Genomic DNA, 16,740 nt, shown 5'->3' with positions numbered 1-16,740 from the left:
TGATGATATGACTATTTTAAAATCTGATTGGGGATATGTTATATTTTTTTTATACATACTGTGTTACTATTATATAGTGCAAATTTAATAATATTGTTTGGGTTAACAGATCCCCTGTTTGTTTTTAGTTAGAACCCTAATTCCGGATTTTGAAGGTGATTTAATGTTATAATATAGCCTAATCATTGGTGGGATTTTTAGGTAGAGTAATATTGACTTTCATTTGCACAAGCACGTTTCACTTTATATAAATAAATTTATACTGCAATACTGCACTGGCACTTTTAGCACTTTATCTTATCTTTGGATATTAATGAGCATGTAGTTCATCACATCACTTTATACCGCTAGTTGGTACCATTCACTGTACGTATAATTATTATTAATATTCAGAATTATTGGTTTAATAAGTTAACTTAATACAATATTCTTCCATTCACGTTGCCCGGTTGCCAATATGATATGTTGACAAGGGCTTGGCACTTAACACGATATGTCACTTTCTCACCTAAATGTAAGAAGGCTCCGCTCCTTTATGCTTTCCGTGCAGTGCGCATGCGCGGTACGTCCTAGCTCCTAGCATTTCTGGGAGCGCTCGCATCTGGTTAAGCTTGCGTTCCACCTAGCGTTTCAGTTAACGCCTACTCGGAAATGTATATTACAACAGGAGCAGGACAGAAGCTGCATGCGCCAATAAGCTAGGAAAGCATTGTAACTACTTCCGCCCCTTTATTGACATTCGGCATTTTAATTGGCTGTGCGTTATATAAGAAGCCATACCCTCCTCACTAAAACACGCCCCCGGAAGAAGCTTAGGGCGAAACGCGCGTCGGGGCACACGAGGGAGGATTGATCGGCTCCCACTCTGCACCACTGGGTCTGCTTGGGGATTCATCCCTTAAAGTTATTAATGGTACTTTGGACATAGCGGTCATGTATGCGGGCTTTTGATGGCCGGATCTTCTTATTGTGGATAGGGGGAATCTAGTATGGATTTCCATTGCCTCTACATATCTGCAGCAGAGGATAACAATAATAGTCTTGGATTTCTTTGAAGTACGCATATCAGGCTACCTAACAGGGTTATGGACATATTGTGATATAATTAGTTGTAGTGTGATCCGATCAATACCTGGGGTAAAAACAACAGTATCACGGAGCTTGATTGGCCAGCAAACTCGCCTGACCTTAACTGCATAGAGAATCTATAGGGTATTGTGAAGAGGAAGATGAGACACCAGACCCAACAATGCAGACGAGCTGAAGGCTGCTAGCAAAGCGACCTGGGCTTCCATAACACCTCAGCAGTGCCACAGGCTGATCGCCTCCATGCCACGCCGCATTGATGCAGTGATTGATGCCAAAGGAGCCCCGACCAAGTATTGAGTGCATTTACTGATCATACATTTCAGTAGGCCAACAGTTCAGATGTTAAATTCATTTTTTCAAGCTGGTGTTATATTCTAATTTACGGAGATAATGACTTTGGGGGTTTTCATAATCATCATAAACAGAAATAAACACATGAAAGTAAGGGGTCTAGCCCATTTTGGCTCTCACTGAACAGCTGTAGGAAGGTAAGTTTCAGTGCTCCTTTCATGTTGGTGCTGGTGCTGTGTGGCGGCCATTGTTGCTGTGGCTTGGTGCTGGTGGGGCGGCACGGTCTGGAGTCATGGGGGCTGTGGGGCAACAGGCCGTCCGCCCTGCTGGTGCATGGCCGCTGTGGTGGTGGTCGCTGCACGGCTCCGCTCCGTTAGGGCAGTAGGACCCACTACGAGGTTTGCCGTGACGTGGCAGTGGGCTTCATACAGTAGGATCAGAATGTTAAATTAAGAACCTCATGTTCAGTTTTATACATTTTTGCCTAGTGGCTTTAGATCAATGTATGATTTTTCGAGGTGTTGTTCATGCTCTTTTTTTTTCTTTTTGTGCAAAACACTTGAAATAGATCACTCTGTAATGACTCTATATGAGTTTCACTTTTTGATTGATGGTATTCTAACTCTGTGAGAAGCACCTGTACATGTACTTGTGTGTGTGTCTCTCTCTCTATACACACAGTGGTGGAAATAATTATTTGATCCCTTGCTGATTTTGTATGTTTGCCCACTGACAAAGACATGAACAGTCTATAATTGTAAGGGCAGGTTAATTTTAACATTGAGAGATAGAATATCAAAAATAAAATCACATTGTATAAATAACATACATTTATTTGCATTTTGCAGTGAAAAATAAGTATTTGATCCCTCTGGCAAACAAGACTTAATACTTGGTGGCAAAACCCTTGTTGGCAAGCACAGCAGTCAGATGTTTTTTGTATTTGATGATGAGGTTTGCGCACATGTCAGGAGGAATTTTGCTCCACTCCTTTTTGCAGATCATCTCTAAATCATTAAGATTTGAGGCTGTCGCTTGGAAACTCCGAGATTCAACTCCCTCCATAAGTTTTCTATGGGATTAAGGTCTGGAGACTGGCTAGGCCACGCCATGACCTTAATGTGCTTCTTTTTGAGCCAGTCCTTTACTGCCTTGGCTGTATGTTTTGTGTCATTGTCTTGCTGGAAGACCCAACCAAGACCCATTTTTAATGTCCTGGCGGAGGGAAGGAGGTTGTCACTCAGGATTTTAATGTCCATGGCTCCATCCATTCTCCCATTGATGAGGTGAAGTCCTGTGCCCTTAGCAGAGAAACTAAAAGTAGGTGCCCCAAGCTGTCAGTGTCCCTGATAGGTGTGATGTGTGTGGTGTAGAATGGCAGAGCACATAGCACACACTGTCTGCAGGACGGTCTCACTGTATGTCAGTAGGACAGATCTCAGATGTTGGTCCTGTACTATGCAGCCATCTGTACATAGGTGCTGTAGAGGAGATAATTGCCCCATAGCCCGCATACTGCACACTGCACAGCGCAGACCCCTGAGGGGGAGACCGAGCAGCCCCCGCTCCGCCGCCGGCCGCTCACTGCGCCTCAGACAGCCGCACAGCGGAGTCCCCTGTCCAGCCCCGTGACGTCACGCACCAGCTGACTGCCTCGCGCGAGAGCTGAGCTCCCAGTGACAGCTGACACTTCCGGGAAGATGGCGGCGTGGAGAAGGGGATTCTCTGGTTTTGCTCGTAAATTGGTGGCCCTCGGGGGCCCAGGGATACGGATAACGCCGAGAGTGACTCGTGTGGCGGGAGTGGGCCTGGTCGGTGCCGGAGCCGTGTATGCCGGGCTGCAGCTGGTGAGGAGCGGGCACCGGAGCCCCGGAGTGATGCTGGTGTGCGCACAGGTGAGTGGCCGTGTCCGCCTGAGCCTCAGACTGTGCTGGGACTACAGGTGTCAGCATGGCCTCACTTATTAGTCAGTGGCGTCCTGTGCGATGCTTCTCCATCTCCGGGGAGCGGTTTCTTACTTTACTCCCTGGAGTTGGAGCTAACTATACATTTTTCAATCGGTTTTCATTAAATATTTGGCTTCTTATAGCTGCTGTGCTATATTGTGGCTGCAGAATGCTATTACTGAGGCTCCATCACTGAGCTCGCCATACTGCACGGTCTATTGTGGCTGCACAATGAGGAGCTGACTGAGGCTCCATCACTGAGCTCGCCATACTGCACGGTCTATTGTGGCTGCACAATGAGGAGCTGACTGAGGCTCCATCACTGAGCTCGCCATACTGCACGGTCTATTGTGGCTGCACAATGAGGAGCTGACTGAGGCTCCATCACTGAGCTCGCCATACTGCACGGTCTATTGTGGCTGCACAATGAGGAGCTGACTGAGGCTCCATCACTGAGCTCGCCATACTGCACGGTCTATTGTGGCTGCAGAGTGAGCTTACTGAGGCTCCTTCAGCGAGCTTGCTGTCAGTCTGTAACTTTATTATCGGTCTTTTGCACTGTATGATTTCTGCCAGTAAGTTCATAAGCCGTGCATTCTCCCACATCCGCTCTACATTGTCTGACTTTCTGTTTTTATTGATCCGATGGATCTAGAATAAATGTAAACAAAAAATCATATGCTGATCTGTGTTTCCATGGATACAGACTACAGATAGCCACTATGTAGTCTGATCCTGCAGTGATGGATTTCTCTCCATCTGCCCCCCCTATTAGTTTTATATTGATGATTTATCGTGTAGGGGCCGCACCTGGCACCCTCACCATTCTGCTGCTGTCACCTCTGCCGGAAGACGGATGTGAATCCCACAGATTTGTAGTACGTGGCAGCAACCACTACACATTTAGCAGAGCCATGCTGTTCCCCTCTGTACACTGTTTACATCTGACATCAAACAGCTTATTAATGGGGGTGATGGGTGTCAACCCGCCATCAATGAGATGTCATAACTCATGGTAGTGGTAAATCCCTTTTGGCTAGGTTCACATTGCGTTATTGGGTGATCGCTAACGGACAGCGTTGCACGGCGAAAATGTCGCAATTAACGCTGTGCAACGGGTCCGTTAGCACACCCATTGACAGCAATGTTGTTTCTGCCTGAAGCGCATCGCTAGCGCGTGCCTTTTTCGGCTCGCGCTAGCGATGTGCCGTTCTTTTGTGGCGCGCCTTGGAGGCTGCTTGCAGCGTCCACGGCGCGCCCGAGGTCCGTTCCCCGCTCTCGCAGATCGGGGATCTGCGAGAGCGGGGACGTTAACGCGACCCCTACAAATACATTGCGTTAGCGCAATCCGCTAGCGCTAGCTCCCCACGGATTGCCCTAACGCAATGTGAACCTAGTCTAAAGGGGTTGTCCAAATCGAACAAGTTGTCACTTATCCAAAGGATTGGGGATACCTTGTTGGTCGGTGGGCGTCCAGCTTACTAGGACCTGCACTGATTGGAAGAACAGTGCACTTTTATCCCTGTTAGGAAGGAGTGGCAGTGCACTCCCTTGACCGCAGCTCTATTCATTCCCTGCACTGCGTTCTTATTTTTCCAGCTTTTTCCCTATTACAAAATGGAAGAAAAATTGGACCTGCTGCTCTTTTTCGTAACAGAGATAAAAGTTCCCTGACAGTGATAAAAATTCCCCGATCTGCAGGCTGGTGTAGGTCCCAGCTGTCGGACCCCCACCAATCCCATGGATAGGTGATAACGTATTTTGCCTGGACAGCCCCTTTGATGTCTCTTAATTTGTAAGTTAAGGAGGCAGCTGGTAGCTTTTGCCACAAATAACATTTATCACCTATGCACATGTCCCATTGATGCGAGGTTCAGTGGAGTCTAGTGATCTCATCAGTGTCCCTGAACATGCATGGCTGGTTGGAAAGACTGTACAGTGTCGGTGAGACAGCCATTTGCAGATGGTCGCGCTCAGGATAGATTTTCCACCTATATTATGTATATGGGGATGCTGAAGGGGTGTTCCTGTGTCAGTAAGTGACACTAGGGTATGCCATTACTTGTCAGGCGGCACTCGCCTCTGCATTGTACGATGAGCGGCGCTGATGACATCACGTTGGCAGATGTGTGCCAATGCACAAGTACGATTGGCAGGTATCCTAAATCCATTCTATCTGCTATCTTTCAGCACAATGTCATTAGTGATACTTCCCTTCTGAGGCAGAAGTAAGCGGCAGGAGACAGCCCTTTTAATAACTGCTGAGGTTCAGTTTCTGGGGTCCCCACTGCAGGGCTGATCTCATTTTTCCCTGCACAGCAGCGCTACTGGCCTCTTATATATACAGGGAACTGCAGCCTTCCACATTTTCTTAGTTTCTCTATAGCGAGTGGCCTGGAATACCCATCTGCATATGAAAAACTGTGAAAGTGCACCAGCACCTTCGTTCTCAGGATTGGTGGGGGTCCCAGAGATCAGACCTACAGCGTTCATTAGAGGATTATTCTGCTATGTGAGTGAGCGTGACTGGTGATGCCGCCTCCATTGGTGCCTGAATGGATGTGCGTGATTTCACTGGCCGCACTCGCCTTGTGATATTGAAGTGAGCCAAGACAGAATAGCCGTGTAAGTGATGGCACCTCCTGGCATTATGCCACCACTTAGTGAGACTGGAATACCACTTTAGACTGGGGCCAGACTGTGACTTGACCACTACACCTATCACGTGGCCAAATGTGCTGCTGTTTCATCACAACGTAAAGCAGGTAAATGGGGTCTCCCTGGGGTACCATGTAAGCGAAAAGCATGTGCAGAAAATCCATCTGAGTACAATGTTTTACAACCAACTTCTTGCGGTACCCTAGAGGTTGTAATGCGTCTCCACTCACCTAAGTGACACAGTGATGTAGTAGGGACACATAACAAGCCCAAGCCATGAGACCTGTGTTGTGGCCAAAATCACTGTGTAGATCCAGCGTTAACGCCATGTTGAAATGTGGTCTAAGGGGTAGCGTTTCTCCTTATGGAGAGTGACATACCAGCTGGCTTGTCAAGGTAAGGAGGCTTATTCGCCGTGCAATGCTCCTCTGGGAAATTAAATATTCAGAAGAGGCAATTTGAATATGTTGAAATGTGGAAATCCGTTCGATTCACCGGGATGGTTTTGTTTCTGCAGCTTGTCCGTAAGTTTTTGCTCACCATGTTCCATGTGTTCTCCCCCCACCCTGAGCTCTCAGACACCTACTAGAGCTTTCTAGATCCCTGTAGGACCCACATTAGACAAAAAATGGTCATGTGGGGAATTGGCTATTAATCGTGATGAGAGAGTATACTCGTTGCTCGGGTTTTCCTGAGCATGCTCGGGTGGTCTCCGAGTATTTGTGACTGTTCGGAGATTTAGTTTTTGTTGACGCAGCTGCCTGATTTACAGCTGCTAGCCAGCCTGAGTACATGTGGGGGTTGACTGGTTGCTAGGGAATCCCCACATGTATTCAGCTTGTCTAACAGTCGCAAATCGTGCAGCTGCGGCAAGGAAAACTAAATCTCCAAGCAGTCATAAATACTCGGAGGTCACCCGAGCGAGCTCAGGAAAACCCGAGCAACGAGTATACTCATCACTAGTTATTAATTGAAATGGAAGCTCGGCCATGTACCTAGTTTACCCACAGCTTGGGCAACACTGTTGTACGGTAAAACTGTCCTTACAGTTTTTCGCCTATACAGGTTTTGCATGCAAGCACCATATTTAATTTGGGCTTCTATCCCCATGTCGGCACGAGACCAGAGATTTATGTGAAGGGGCTGGCTAACTATTTAAATAGCTGACCCTGCCCCATCCTCTCTCTGTACATTGGATGAGACAGAATTTAAAAACATGTAGCTACAACTTTCTTTAGTTGAACAGATCCAGAATGTGGAGACTAGTAGGGGCTTTTCTCTTTTTTTATTCTTCTCTTAAATACATGTATGTTTTGCTGATAAACATTTTATTGGGTTTCATTAAAATGTTTGCTCCATTTTTCTTCTTATAGCCTCTATATTTATTATTCATAACTGCAAGGGCTTGTTCACACATCACATTTTTTCGACTCAAAAGGAAGCGATTTCCAGTATAGGCAAAGTGAACGAGATTTCTGAAATGTCATGCACGCGCTGCGGTTCTTTTCCTTGTGAACGAACCGTAATCTTGTCCAGCACTCAATCTCCAAATTTTCCAATTGAAAAAAGAGCTTTATTGATCCTTTTGAAAATATATGAAAAACACCCAAGTTTAAAAACAGGACATGCTGCAAAAATCCTGCGCGTTTCAAACCTAGAAATCTGTACAGTTCTTAGTAATGGCTTTGAACCTTCAGGTTGCCGTCACACTAGCAGTATTTGGTCAGTATTTTACATCAATATTTGTAAGCCAAAACCAGGAGTGGGACAATCAGAGGAAAAGTATAATAGAAACACGTCACCACTTCTGCATTTTCACCCACTCCTGGTTTTGGCTTACAAATACTAATGTAAAATACTGATCAAATACTGCTAGTGTGACTGCAGCGTCAGTGTTTTTTCAATTCTGCAGCATTTTTGCAGCGTTTTTTTTTACTCAGTGAAATAAATGAGGGGGAAAAACACAAGTAATAACACATAAAATACCCATATTTTACTGAGGGTTTTTGCAGCAGAAAAATCTGCTGCAGATACTAAATGTGAGTGCATACCCTTAGGGTCTGTTCACATGGAGTATTTTGGTATGCGCTTTGAAGCAGATCCACATAAGGAACCAGATCCTCAAGATTACTCAGAGAATTTAGAGCAGTTTTTTATGTGGATCCATTTCAAAATCCACATGTGAACAAACTCTTATCTTCCTTCTCCTGAGCGCCTCTCAGCTGATTTTTTTAAAGTTCAGCCCAACCCCTCATGTGTATGTGCATTCGTTAAGTTTTTCCTGTTTTTTAGTCCCCTTTTTCCCGTGCACTTTTGCCACAAAAACTGAACATTTGCTAGTACCAGCAAAGTGAATCATATTTCTGAAGTCTCATGCATACTTTGCTTATTTTTTCCTTGCAGATTTGAAGCAGTTTAAAATCTCCAGCACATTTTCACACATTCCAATTCTTGGGGAACAACTCATGTATTTTACGCTGCATGTCTAGTGCAGAAATGTCTACATCAAATACTTAGCGTTTGCACGTTCAGTGGCTTGTAAAAATTTGGACACCTCTGGTCAAAACTACTGTTATTGTGAACAGTTAAGCAAGATGAAGATGAAATGATCTCTAAAAGGGCTTAAGTTAAAGATGACACATTTGTATTTTAGGCCAAAAATATATAGTCACTTTTTACATTTTAAAAATTACAAAAAGGAAAATGGGTAGATGCAAAAAGTTAGGGCACCCTTGGAGATTTGTGTGCACAGATAACTTTGACTAAGGTTTCAGACCTTTATTAGCCTGTTAGGGTTATGGTTGTTCACTATTATCGTTAGGAAAGGCCAGGTGATGCAAATTTCCCAGGTTGATAAAAACTCAGCCTCCTCTAACCTAGCACCAAAAAAACGCAGCCATGGGTTCTTCTAAGCAGCTGCCTAGCACTTTGAAAATGAAAATGGTGAAGGCCCACAAAGCAGGAAAAGGTTATAAGATAGCAAAACGTTTAAGTTGCCCTTTCCTGAGTTTGAAATGTAATTAAGAAGTAGCAGTTACCAGGAACAGTGAAGGTCAGGATAAGGTCTGGAAGACCAAACAAAATTTCAGTGAGAGCTTCTCGTAGGACTGCTAGAAAGGCAAATCAGAACCCCCGCTTGACTGCAAAAGACCTTCATAAAGATTTAGTAGATTCTGGAGTTGTGGTACATTGTTCTACTGTTCAGAGACACCTGCACAAATATGGCCTTCATGGAAGAGTCATCAGAAGAAAACCTCTCCTGCGTCCACAACATAAAATTCAGTGTCAGAAGTATGCAAAATGACATCTAAACAAGCCTAATGCATTTTGGAAACAAGTTCTGTGGACAGATGGGGTTAAAATAGAACGCTTTGGCTATAATGTGTGGAGAAAAAAGGGCACAGAATTTCAGGAAGAGAACATCTCGCCAACCATTAAGCATGGGGGTGGATCAATCATGTTTTGGGGCTGTGTTGCAGCCAATGGCACGGGGAACATTTCATGGGTAGAGGGAAGAATGGATTAGATGAAATTTCAACAAATTCTTGATGCAATCTTAACGCCATCCTTAAAAAAAAAAAAAAGTTGACGTTAAAAAGAGGATGGCTTCTACAAATGGATAATGATCCTAAGCACACTTCAAAATCCACAGTAGACTACCTCAAAAGGTGCAAGCTGAAGGTTTTACAATGGCCCTCACAGTCCCCTGATCTGAACATCATTGAAAATCTGTGGCCAGAAATGGAAGAATTTTACAAGGAAGAATGGATGAAAATCCCTCAAACAAGAAGTGAAAGACTCTTGGCCGGCAACAAAAAGCATTTACAAGCTGTGATACTTGCAAAAGAGGGTGCTACTAGGTATTAACCATGCAAGGTGCCAAAACTTTCGCATCGGCCTATTTTACTTTTTGTAATTTTTAAAATGTAAAAAGTGACAACGTATATATTTTTTTGCCTAAAATACAAAGTGACTGTTTCACATTAGCCCTTTTAGAGATCATTTTAGCTTCAACTTTATCTGTGACTAGCTGAAGAGCCCGGCGTTGCCTGGGCATAGTAAATATCTGTGGTTAGTTATAGCACCTCACTTCTCTTATTTTCCCATCACATCTTTCATTTTCCCCCTCACATCTCTCATTTTCTCCCTCACACCTCTCATTTTCCCCCTCACTCCTCTCATTCTCCCCTAACACTTGTCATTTCGACCTCACATCTGTCATTTTCCGATCACTCCACTATTTTCCCTCACTCCTCTCATTTTGCACTCACACCTTTTCATTTTCACCTCACACCTCTCATTTTCACCTCAGTATATACATGTTTGTCATCTCCCTTATATATAGTATACACCTGTATGTCATCTCCTGTATATAGTATGTACCTGTATGTCATCTCCCCTGTATATAGTATATACCTGCTGTGTGTCATCTCCCCTGTATATAGTATATACCTGTATGTCATCTCCTATATATAGTATATACCTGTATGTCATCTCCTCCTGTATATAGTATATACCTGTATGTCATCTCCTATACATAGCATATACCTGTATGTCATCTCCTCCTGTATATACTATATACCTGTAGGTAATCTGCTCCTGTATATAGTATATACCTGTGTGTCATCTCCTCCTGTATATAGTATATACCTGTATGTCATCTCCTCCTGTATGTAGTATGTACCTGTATGTCATCTGCTCCTCTATATAGTATATACCTGTGTGTCATCTCTCCTGTATATAGTATATATCTGTGTGTCATGTCCTCCTGTATATAGTATATACCTGTGTGTCATCTCCCCTGTAAAGAGTATATACCTGTGTGTCATCTCCTCCTGTATATAGTATATATCTGTATGTCATCTCCTCCTGTATTAGACCTCGTTCACACGTTATTTGGTCAGTATTTTTACCTCAGTATTTGTAAGCTAAATTGGCAGCCTGATAAATCCCCAGCCAACAGTAAGCCCACACCCTGGCAGTATATATTAGCTCACACATACACATAATAGACAGGTCATGTGACTGACAGCTGCCGGATTCCTATATGGTACATTTGTTGCTCTTGTAGTTTGTCAGCTTATTAATCAGATTTTTATTTTTGAAGGATAATACCAGACTTGTGTGTGTTTTAGGGCGAGTTTCGTGTGTCAAGTTGTGTGTGTTGAGTTGCATGTGGCGACATGCATGTAGCGACTTTTGTGAGATGAGTTTTGTGTGGCGACATGCGTGTAGCAACTTTTTGTGTGTCGAGTTGCATGTGACAGGTTAGTGTAGCAAGTTGTGTGCAGCAAGTTTTGCGCATGGCGAGTTTTGCGCGTGGCGAGTTTTATGTGTGGTGCCTTTTGAGTATGTGCAAGTTTTGTGTGAGGCAACTTTTGCATGTGTTGCAACTTTTGTGCATGTGGCAATTTTTCCACGTGTGCAAGTTTTGCGTGTGGCGAGTTTTCCATGAGGTGAGTTTTGCACGTGTGGCGAGTTTTGCATGTGGAGAGTTTTGCGCGTGGCGAGTTTTGAGCGGCGACTTTTGTGTTTCGACTTTTATGTGGCGAGGTTGGTGTATGTGTGGTGAAATGTGCGCTGAGGGTGGTATATGTGTTCGAGCACGTGGTAGTGTGTGGCGCATTTTGTGTGTGTGTTCATATCCCCGTGTGTGGTGAGTATCCCATGTCGGGGCCCCACCTTAGCAACTGTACGGTATATACTCTTTGGCGCCATCGCTCTCACTCTTTAAGTCCCCCTTGTTCACATCTGGCAGCTGTTAATTTGCCTCCAGCACTTTTCCTTTCACTTTTTCCCCATTATGTAGATAGGGGCAAAATTGTTTGGTGAATTGGAAAGCGCGGGGTTAAAATTTCGCCTCACAACATAGCCTATGACGCTCTCGGGGTCCAGACGTGTGACTGTGCAAAATTTTGTGGCTGTAGCTGCGACGGTTCAGATGCCAATCCCGGACATACACACATACACACATTCAGCTTTATATATTAGATTTTGACCAGGGGTGTCAAAACTTTTACATGCCACTGTATATCTGTAATCTCTCCTACAGAATGACAGCATGTGTGAATGTGTGTTGTTACAACTTAGACTATGTTCACACGCAGCGTTTTTGCTGTGTTGATTTTCTGCTGCCAAAAGCTGCTTTCTTGGCAGTAAAATGTTGCATTCAAAACCCCTGTTTTGCAGTGTTTTTTGTTGCATTTGTTTTTTGGGTGTGGATTACTTGTGTGCTTTGTCTACAGTACATGTTTAATAGTGTTATTCACCAAAAACGCTGCAGGAATTGACAGGCTGCAGATTTAAAGGGAATTTATAATAATTTATAATAATAATTTATATTAATATATAATTATAATAATAATAATAGTAACCTGAGGCGATACATGTCACTGTCGGGGCGGCAGATGCTGCCGGGGTCCCACCTGTACAACTAGTACACAGCGCAGCTCGGTCCCCGGCAGATATTGAAATTGTTTTTCTCTGAATCTGTGCAACGCAGTGGCTGATGCATGTCCACGGTTTGGGCAGCATGTATCTCCTGTCAGGTTTCTTTTAAAAAATGCTGCAGTTCTCATGTTTCTCAAAAGCGTGTTCACGACATTTCTGAAATCTCATAGATTTTGCTGCCATTGTACAAAGCAGCTTTTAACTCCCAAAACAAAAACTGCAGCCAAAAAAAATGCTCCATGTGAACACAGCCCTAAGAATTTTTTTTAATTTTTTTTTATTATGTAATAATAATAAGATCTTGTAGATTGAACGGATTAAAGTAATTTCACAAAATAATAGGTCCTACAACTCTTTTTCTTCAGTACCTATGCACTTGTCTATTGTCCGACCTGTATCACTCCCCTCTATCTGCCCTCTTTCCTACAGCCATTACAAGGGGCACAGCACGCATGGTCAGTCTTGCAGGGTCTGCATAAGAGCTGTAAACGAGAAACAGTGACTGATATTTTTCTGTTGGGATTTGCATTGTTGTTTATAGAAGCGCTCCTATGAAAAGTTTCATGCCTTAAACCTGTGTAAATGTGCATGTAATGTAAGTGTATACTACCAATCACCGGTCTCCAGCGCCGCTCCGATCCTCTTCTCCTTCCTATGTCTCCAATTCAGACCCACTGGATCCCACTGGGGCTTGTGTGTGACCCGGAAGTGGTTGTTACAGTGTAAGTCCATAGAGTGTCAGAATGAGGCCCAGTGGGATCCAGCGAGATGAAATTGGAGTAATTTCGGTGAGAACAGGATCGGAGCAGCGCTGGAAACTGGGGAAGCTGTGATCGGTGAATGTATTAACACATTTGGGCCACGTGCACACATCCAGTGCTTGGTCAGTATTTTACATCCGTATTTGTAAGGAGGAAACCAGGTGAGGAACAATCAGAGGAAAAGTATAATAGAAACACGTCACCACTTCTGTATTTCTCAGCCACTCCTTGTTTTGGCTTACAAATACTGATGTAAAATACTGAACGTGTGCCTTGCACTACATTACATACACCTCTGCCTAGGTTTAGGACATTAGCATTATATGGGAGCGCTTCTTTAATTTTAGACGTTTGGAGAAATAAAAAGCAATAGAGCCCTTCTAAATCCCAGAGCCATGTACTGAAGATGAAGAAGTGCTGTAATAAAGGCTCATGATGAACCCAAGAAGTCATATGTTCCTTACCAATCCCATTCTGACGCCTTTTACCTTTCTTGTCGGTCTTGTATATCATGCTGCATCCAGATAGACATGTGGTGACGTGTTGGTTACCTCTGTGACAGTGACTGGTTGCAGTGGTCACATGTCCGTCCAGGCAGAGCATGAAGTAGAGATACCAGCAAGGTCGTACGTAGTAATGGGCCAACGTGCTCTGATAAGGTGTTATCCTCCATGCTCGGGTGCTAACTAATTGACTTCGGCGTGCTCGAATAATATGTCCGAGTCCCCACGGCTGCATGTCTCCCAACTCTTAGGCAATGCCCAAATGCGTTGCTGGTGTCCAACAGCCATGAGACATGCAGCCGCGGGACTCGAACATATTCGAGCACGCCGAGGACACTCTATTAGCACCCGAGCATGGCGGAAAACACCTTATCCGAGCATGATCACTCATCACTAGTGGTAAGTGCTTTTTTGCTGGATTGGTAAGGTCTGTCTACTTTTTATTTTGGTCTGTTTATTTTTTTTTTTGTAAGTGGATAGACAACCCCCATTTAAATCTGTCCATTAATAGATGGATTCCTATATATCCAAATATTCCAATCTATATTCATAGTGCAGCAGCCTTTCTCTCCCTCCCCCACACCCGATCCTTTGCTCGGACTTATGTTTTATTTTCCCCCCTCAGCTGGTCCATCGTGTTTATTATCGAGCTCGTTTCATGGTTATTTCAAAGTGTTTCTTCCAAGGATCAAACTTGCCGCGTCATAAACATAGAAGTCGCAGCTGCTGCGGTAATCCCACCACTACCAGCTTAATAAAGCGCGGGGCTAAATCTTTCCTGTTTTTATACTTTAGTTTGACACATGAGATGCTGCAGTTTTGGGATTTTGTAAGATTGTTTAATATGGATATTGCATGGACACATAAAACGAATACAAAATAATTTTAACTAATTTGTTGCTATTTTTCCTTTTATTTATTCTCCCTATACCCAATTGTAAAAATGTTTGATTCTTAGCTTTATGTACCGTATTTAGCTTATTATTTTGGGGATTTTTTTTAATTTTACTTTATACCTGCTGGAAATGATATTCCTATATAGGATTTTTGTTTTCTATAATCTAGATTTTTTTTTTTCAGGGACCATAATGGTCGTAATGCTCAAAATAGGATAAATGCCATAAACCCCCATCCATGTTTCATACTAATCCCAGTCAGAGTATATATTTTCCTGAAGTAGCTGGAGTTGTACAAAGCAGTTTTTGGTGCAATGTCTGGCAGAGTGTTTGAAGACAAAACTTGGGGTGGACCTCAAAGAAGCCCCCAAGAGGGAAGAGGAAGGTGGTTCCTTTGCACTGGAATGGCATTGTGAATGGGGGGTCCAAAATGGATCTGCAAGTATACTCAGGAGAAGGTGACACTATTTCTTAGGTGGGATCTTGACTTTGCCCCTTTGCGTGGCGAGCAGGATGCCAAGGAGGGGCGTAAAGGCTCTGCTGATTCAGAGAATATCTGCGTAGGAGAAGGCTACACTAATTTCATGGTGGGATGTGAGCGTCATTCAGAACTAGATTACCTCTACGGTCGACCATGGCGGAGGGATAGAGCAGTAGCCTCTTATGAGACTGGAGGTAGATTTCCGACTACCATTGACCCCCTACAGACAATGCAGCTAAGCTGGAGTCACTGATCACCGTTTTATCCCTATGTTGCAAAACTAAAAATAAGTTTTGGGCAACTAAAACTGATACAAAATAAATAGCGGTAAGCATATCCCAAAGATGCTGACTTGCTCATTATTAAAATATAAAATTACAATAATGGAAATCCATGTGGCCCCTGAAGGACGCATGGTGCTCCCTCTCTGCATCTCGCTGGAACATTGAATGCCATTATTCTGAGCACTGGTTCCCTGGCGCTGCCAGTCCTTCATCAGGCCACGTGGCTCCTGTCTGTCAGTACGTGTGCAGCTGGGTCACTGTAATGAGGGTCTCTTGTGGGAGCCCCCGTCACTGCAGCTCACTGTCATATTGCATGCAGCACCACACTGTATTTTTAGGTTTCCCTGGTCACCAGAGGAGGAAGCTTTATACCTATGTGATGGCTTCTGAGGCTACAAGAGGTCTCCAGCCCTGATGGCAGATCATTTCTCCTGTACACGGGATAAAGGCGACCTATTCTTGCGCCCAGACTAAATCTCATGTCCGTATCCAGCCCAGGGATTTTCAGGCAAAACCATAAACCAGATATTTTGAATACATTCTTAACCTTACATTCAAGTTATGGGCGAAAAAAAATGTTCGATGGATTTCAGTCTTGTCAAAATTTTGGAAATTGTTCTTGTATTCAGTGATATATTGATTAAAACCTTACTTTTCAAGGGGGGGGGTGTACTCCTTTATGCTGAGCACTGTAAATGTGGCCCGTGGAGTTATTTTGGGCACTGCTTGGCATCCATTTCACCACATTTTTGTGCATGTCTGAAGAAAACAAATCCTGCCACAACGGATGCCAGAAAGTCCACAGAGTGACTACATCGGCTTCAATTAAGTCAATGGTTCTGTCGGAACATAGTTTTTTTGGTATTCAGACGAAAACCCTGACGTGATGCTTGGCGTACTGCTCTATATTAATGACACCCTAGCCTTATACAGTATTGTGAATGATGTTTTTCAAAACTACCGTACATCTCGTCTGGTGAAAAATGAGCCTTCATGCCAGGGGTGGGCATGGGACCACCTGAGAGACTGTGACTGTGGTGGAGGACCGACCTAATCGGCTAAAATTAATTCTGCTCTATGTTAACATTGACAATAATTACAGTTAATGTTAATATGAAATAATAATTCTATCACTTACTATTAAACAGAATTTAATATGCTGACACCCCCCTATATACCATGTGAGACCACACAGCCCCCCTATACAGAGATGGAGCCCTTCCACAGCCCCCTATACACAGCATGAGCCCCCCCCCACAGCCCCCTATATACAGCATGAGCCCCCACACAGCCCCTATATACAGCATGAGCCCCCACACTACCCCCTATATACAGACATGCATCCCACATACACAACCCCCCACCAAACCACACACATACT

The 16,740-nt window shown here is 43.9% G+C and overlaps 1 protein-coding gene across 1 annotated transcript in view; it reads left to right on the top strand.

Moving 5' to 3' along the window:
* The first annotated feature begins 3,052 nt into the window (after positions 1-3,052).
* The window catches only part of MICU2 (mitochondrial calcium uptake 2), a 303,165-nt gene continuing 289,477 nt past the window's right edge, over positions 3,053-16,740 (top strand). Inside the window, exon 1 of the mRNA XM_077298382.1 lies at positions 3,053-3,275. Coding sequence (XP_077154497.1) covers positions 3,081-3,275 — 195 coding nt within the window. The 5' untranslated portion in view covers positions 3,053-3,080. The remainder of the gene's footprint in view (positions 3,276-16,740) is intronic.

Source organism: Ranitomeya variabilis, chromosome 3 (genome assembly GCF_051348905.1).
Source record: "Ranitomeya variabilis isolate aRanVar5 chromosome 3, aRanVar5.hap1, whole genome shotgun sequence".
NCBI lineage: Eukaryota > Metazoa > Chordata > Amphibia > Anura > Dendrobatidae > Ranitomeya > Ranitomeya variabilis.
Note: the sequence above shows the minus strand (reverse complement) of the source record. Positions and strands in the feature narration are given on the sequence as shown.